Here is a 6437-nt window from a genome sequence, read left to right as displayed (position 1 = left end):
GCTTGAGCCTGTCTCAAGCTAAAGTCCTCCTGTTCCGCAACGGATATTGCTTCTTCAAGCGTATCCAGTTCCAAGCGGAACAGGTGCGTCTTTACGGGACCATCCGTAAGACCTTGCATGAACACCGTAATCAACGTGTGTTCATGGACCAGGTTATTTGTAATACAACTCGCTAAGAGACGTATGTGCTGGGCATATGCGTGAACATGACGCTTGCCTTGCTTGAGTTTCAGAAGCTCTGAACGAGCTCTGAACTCAGCCCTAGGCATTTCAAACGTCTGTTTGAGCTGGGCTTTAAAAGCCTCTAGCGACCCAAATACATATGGGTCGCGCAACTTTAGGCCCAATGCCCAAGTTTTGGCACGACCTGCCAAATTGGATTGAGCGAATGCGACTTGCATTTGCTCGTTGACGATTTGACGTGCACTTATGGCATCCGCCAACTCGACAAACCATCTCAAGAAGAAGTCTTCTTCGACTCACCTATACTTAGAGATGTCAATCTTTAAGGTTTCGGAAGCACGCGTGTGCGTCATCCCAGGTACAGGGGTCTCTACCTGTTGTAACCTCAACAGTTCTGCTGTTGAGAGCCTTGCTGACTCAGCAAGGCTATCTTCTCCTTTATCTCGTCAAGTTCATCTTGTATGAACTTGGCGTTGGCTGAATGGAGGTCATTTTTGTCCAAATTGGACAGCATGGCCAAGATGGCATCGTTTCCTACGGTCGAACTCATTCGTTCGACCGCACTCGTTTCTATGTCACTTAGAAAGGAGAAGTTTTCACGCGAAACGTTATGCGTATTCCCACTATCATCTAACACGTCCATGTTAGATGAAGGAAATGTGGTCCTTGGACGGACTACAAAGTGCTGCCAGGTGTAACGGGGAACTACGACTTGTACTGCTTCAGTACAAGACCACTTCGCACTGCTACACTTGCGAGTGGTGACTTACGTTACTTCACGTTCACTAGTACGTGCAGAGGAAGACGTCTCCTTAAGGTAACTAGCTTAAAGAGGGAAAAACGAAAGCTGTATTAATATAATTAAGTTTCTCTTCATTATATCTGTTAATGCTAGCTTAATTATAATCTAATACTAAACATACAATTGAAATCTTATCTTATCCGTCTTTCTCTCTTGTTTACATCTACAGCTGATTAGTCTGCTGGATAAATAGATATAGTTGAAAGTTGATTATTTATTTATAGTTAACACAACCTATACCTACTCGGCTTTGGCTAAGATATTCTACAACTCATGCATTTTAATCTGATTTTTCTTGTCAGGTTTTTAATTCTGAATTTTTATTCTAGCCCGAGGGCTTATCTGTGCTTAACGATACCCGGGGTCCCAAGGGTCTCGGAAAGTCTGTTCCATTTTAATTTTTGTGGTTGGTGCGGGAATCGAACCCGTGTCCTTTGGGTCACCAAGTCGATGCTTAACCACTACACCAGGGTGGGACCCCTGGGATAAATAGATATAATGGCCTATACCTATTTATGGATAAGAATTCTGAACATTACTATATAAAGTAATATTCTTAAAATATTATTTACCTTTTAGATAATATATTAATTAACAACCTTTAAGTGTTAATTGCATGTAACGATACACGCTAGCAATAGTGCACAGGAACATAAATAATTTTCGTATACTTTAATCAAGCTATGATTCGAATAAAGGGGCGGAAATGAAATTCGTGGATTAACGAAGCTTTTTTCCTATTATAGTTAATGTTCCCTCAGTTAAGGCGTAGCTTGTTGGCTAAACGTCACGGTTACATCTAGATAGGAAGCGATCTGTATGTTTTGGTTTTTCGTAAGGTGCCTTTTCTTTGAGGCATAATTTTTCGGATTATGCCTTTAATCTTTCCCACGACATCTTTCAAACTGATGCGCTCGTCGTCATCTTTGAGAGGCGAAGTCTGCTGGCCTCTTAGCGATCGCTTGACTTCGAGGCTCTCCATATGATATCGCTCATGCGCGAATGTTGCACGGACCAAGCTGGATTCTGCAGAGGTTTGACTAATCGTTGACAGCGCATAGGTCGTGACTAACGCTAAAACGTGGAAAGGAAGCTGCATCGCTTGAGTGTCACCGTTCGATAACAACGCAAATGAAGAAATGAAAGACTGGTGGAGCTCTCGAAGCTTTGTGATAGCTGTGAATGGTGCTTAAAGATTATTTTAAAATGTGGCTTGTAGAGTTGGGAGAGATGAGATCCCTGGATTCAGAACTTTGCGAGCACTTGCCACGTAAGTCAATTATACATGAAATTTTTGGGCAGAAGATTAGCGTCGAGTGAGAGATCCGGTTTCATGCCATTTTATTCCGATTAGATACTACGTTCCTCGCCTTTCTTAAAGCGGTGACGAAACTGCTCAGCAGGAATTCTTACAAAAAGGGAACTTCATGAGCGGAGATGCTGTTTATTGTTGCGACGAAACTGACTTTATTAGACTTCCACAGTTGCAGCATTCTAATTTTAAATTGTAGGACGCTACAACCTTTTCTCGTTAGTTAAATGTATCTGTTTTTCCCACAGATGACAGTCAATAAAGCTATTTTAATTTTGCGCGTTTGTGCAGGAAGGTATATGACAGATCTAAAACAGAACTGAGATATCTGAATTGGCTCTTATTGACCACAATCTACAAAGAGCAATAGATCCGGATGTGAGCTTCTCGAAGAATTTAACTGTCGATATACGAGCCATCCGACAACTCAAGACGACGCGTCTTGCCACCAGATGTGCTGCTCGATGCCACGCTCAAAAGGGCAAATATGCTCTTTTGTACTGATCCCAAGCGATAAAGCATTGAAGGCTTGTCGGACGCCATCATTCTCTCCGCAATGCTACTTTCTATTCTCTGCTTAGAACGCGTGTGCTAGTTCAAAAGCTGGCCGTTGTATTCGATCTCTTTATAAGCGTCAGCGGTGTGAGATAATGCAAATAGAGCGCGCAGCGAAATAAGAGTCGCCTTCTCATTCTAAATCTTACAAGGTCAACTAAACTTCGACTCAAAAAGCAATCACAATGATTATTGGGGCAACTTCGGGTGACACAAAGGGGTACATATCTAACAAGTAGTCAAAAGTGGCGACTTAACGAATAACTTACAATCGTGTCAAAGTAAGCGCTGGCGAAGTTGCTCCAGGAACACAAATGTCAGCAACGTTTGTGGTCCCAGTCGCATGAACGCTGGCACCCATCCCTTGTAAAGTCCACGCAGTCCTTCGTATTTAATGATTTTAACAAAGCAATCGGTCGCACTTTTATACTCGTGATCACGCATATGCATCAGTCTTGCCCTGACAACATCTGCTGGTGCACAAGCTGTTGTTGCCACGAGACCAGCGACCATACTAGCCAGTATATGAGTCTGGACCCCGTCGTGCATTAACACTACGTGATTCGCTAAAATTATCGACTTGGCCACATCATAGGCTGTAATTTGACCCGTCGTCAGCAACATCGCACGAATCATATTCGGCTTAAGACCCAGCAAAAGCGCGTCCAGTCCTTCCTCTCGTTTTATTCGTACGAGTCCGTCGACAGCGTGCTTGTAATTTCGTCGCCTTTCACGCGGCATACGACTGTCCGCTTGCATCCGAATATTGACAATATCGGCAGGGTTCCCACAGGCCCCGCCAAGAATGCCACCAATCATACCCAAAATGACATTGTAACCTGTGGGAATTGGACGACCATCATTCCGGCGTACCGCTTCGTCCTTGAGAAAATGGTACACTGCAAAACGCATCGTCGAGTACGTTCCTTCCCGCAAGGCCCCGCCAGAGATCCCTTGGTAGAGTCCACGAAGTCCTTTGTCCTTTAATATATGGCGAATGGCCGTGCAAAGCTTTAGTTTGTCTTTCTTGGACGTCTGTAGATGTACTTTTAGCAAGTCAAACGAGTGCGTAAAAAACACCGTGCCTACTGCAGCCACGCCGCCGAACGTGAAACTCGCAAGAGGTGGACGGGGAGTGGCAGCAGGATTCCATTGCAAAGGACCACCCCCAAGTGCTAAATCACCCGTTTTCAGCAACATTGTTAAAAACTAATTAAAGTGTTTTATTCAAAGATTTTGTAGTGCTAAAATTGCGATCCTTTCTTGTTGCCAATGCCCTTTTCATGGGCATCTTTCCAATTGTCCCAAGCGCGATCTTTATACGTTGCTTCCTCAGCCAATCCCTCATCGTCTTCATCTCCGTCCTCAAGAAGCTGGTCATACCTTCGTGGTCCTTGCGGCGCCTCCCTACAAAGAATCATGCATGCAATATTTGAATCATTTCAACTCATTTCGACACAATAAAAAACATACTGCTCCTTTTTTTGCCTCTCAATGGCACTAGTCATTTCTTGATCCGCGTACTCTTCCAGCGTCATTGTAGGCAGGCGATGACCGGGTTTAAACACACCCGATCGAATCGTCTCACGCTGCATTTCCATCTGCGGATTAATTCGCGTCACCTCCTACATTATCAACATCAGCATTGATTTAAACACCTTAGCTGTATAAAACAAACATACAATGCCCTGGCTCTGAAGTGGCGGTGTCGGTCGATGCGCCTCTGAAAATAGATCTTGCTGATCACTTGCGGCATTGAGCTTCAGCATGGACTCAAGCATGTTTTTTTCCTGGTGAATTGACGCCTGTTCTTCCATACTCTTGACTACGGCCAGCTGAATAAATGCCAGCAAGTGCTCGCGCTCGAGTTCTTCGTAATCGTTTTCATCTGTATTTGACGTATGCTCTTGCGTAGTATTTAGTGTTTTATTCAAGTCTCGCCGCTTTTGCACTTGGTGCAGCTTTTTTTCCAGCTCGCGTTGCAACTCGAAACGCTGAATTTTTTCGTCTCGCGATAGTGACAATTGATTATTTTCAAGCCGTTCGTACTGCTCACGACGCTTTGTTTCGGTTAAAAGACCAACACTCTCGGCGCGGTCCAAAAACTCCGTTAAATATACATCGGCTTCGCGAAGATATTGGTGACGGTAGATGACGTTGTGCGTGTTGTCGGGTGGGCCTGCACGCGTGTGCCCGCTCGATGCTTGCTGGAAGAATGTTTGCTTGGGAATGAGTATGCCTAGATAGTATTCCACGCACAAGGCATAGAGCTGCGCGTTCTGCAGCTCAAGCAGGCGCTCGTTGGCCGAGAGCATACCGTCGATCTGACGCTGTTGTATGCATTTTTTCATGTAAAGTATCGTGGCAATCAGTTGTTCCTGGAACGCTTTCGTACTTGAGTCTGATAGATGTGAGAGCGGACTTTCTATCGCCATGAAGCGGTCGTACGCCTCCACGAAGCTTACGCAGTCAGGTAAAGAGGTCATTATTACTACGGATCGGCGGCGATTGTCAATTTTTTTAAAACAAATTGAAGCGAACTCCATCAATATAATTAACATTGGTGTGGTGTACGACAATTAAAGAAAAAATTACATGCAGTCGTAGGCAAAAGCGCCGACTCTAGCCTTTGGCGGGCAATACGGGCGGTCTGAAGACCGGACGGGCGAATGGGCATTATAAATTAAACCCGTTTTAAGCTGAAAATTGAAACGAAGTATTATTCACTTTTTGTCGTTATATAGTGAAATGGTGGCTTGTGCTAGCTAAGCTTAATTTGCATACACCTGTGATTGGCTAGATTCTTTACCCCACCTTTTAACCCTATCATGAATAGCACTTGCATAAAAAGTACAGCAATGTAGTGTCACTTTTTGTCTGGCTTATTTGGACGCATTTATTATACAATCCGCGGGCATCCGCAAGCATGTCATCGCCATTCTAATATGGTTCCAATTTACGCCTTGACGTCGTATATGGTGCTCGTGTTTAAGGAGTCGAAGCTGCTCTTTGATACCGTGGACGATCTATACGAAGCGGTCGAGGGTGTACAAATAGCTGAAGGGGTATACGTGTACATATAGCAGTGGCCTAATCTAGGGCTAAAGAGTAGGGTAAAGAATTCCGGTCACATACAGGCGTATGTAAAATAAGCTTACGAGCCAGCGAGTTTTTCCCAATAATAAATCGAAGAAGGTGATGACAGTAGTTCCTTATTATGTCGCACGAACATTGTATTTTGTATTGAAAAGAAGAAGCAATAGTATTAGTACTATTTTTGGAGTGTATTACATTTCCGCTTAACTAAGCTCCTTGTCTCTTTGACTACATTCATTGCTGTTCGCCCAGTCTCAACTTACATCGCCAAAAGCCTTTGAGATGACAAATAATATATGCAAAATCATTTTGGCTAATTTCGTTTCTTGCGCGTTAGCCTCTGTAGCAACAATTTGACGTAAATTTAGGGTAGGTGTTAGGAAAGCAATAAAAGTGAATCACCGTACTCAACAATGTACTTTCCTTTTCTTAGCTCTTATCCCTGCTGTCCTATTTACCGACTGACCCCCCCCCCTACAAGGTCCATGA

General features: G+C 43.9%; 2 protein-coding genes across 2 annotated transcripts; both read right to left on the bottom strand.

Annotated features, from left to right (window-relative positions):
• Positions 1 to 1784: 1784 nt before the first annotated feature.
• On the bottom strand, positions 1785 to 2300 carry CCR75_005893 (uncharacterized protein; the record flags this gene model as incomplete). Its single annotated transcript, XM_067963967.1, has 1 exon — positions 1785 to 2300. The coding sequence occupies exon 1, from the start codon at positions 2082 to 2084 to the stop codon at positions 1785 to 1787; it is 300 nt and encodes a 99-aa protein (XP_067818718.1). The 5' UTR covers positions 2085 to 2300.
• Positions 2301 to 4024: 1724 nt separating this feature from the next.
• CCR75_005894 (uncharacterized protein) lies at positions 4025 to 5482 on the bottom strand. The gene is made up of 3 exons (XM_067963968.1): positions 4535 to 5482; positions 4326 to 4477; positions 4025 to 4259 (listed from the first exon to the last, which is right to left on the bottom strand). Exons 1-3 carry the CDS (start codon positions 5411 to 5413, stop codon positions 4097 to 4099), a joined length of 1194 nt encoding a protein of 397 aa, XP_067818722.1. The 5' UTR covers positions 5414 to 5482; the 3' UTR covers positions 4025 to 4096.
• Positions 5483 to 6437: the final 955 nt, after the last annotated feature.

This window comes from Bremia lactucae, linkage group LG6, assembly GCF_004359215.1.
Source record: "Bremia lactucae strain SF5 linkage group LG6, whole genome shotgun sequence".
NCBI lineage: Eukaryota > Oomycota > Peronosporomycetes > Peronosporales > Peronosporaceae > Bremia > Bremia lactucae.
This window is presented reverse-complemented; position numbering and strand designations above follow the sequence as displayed.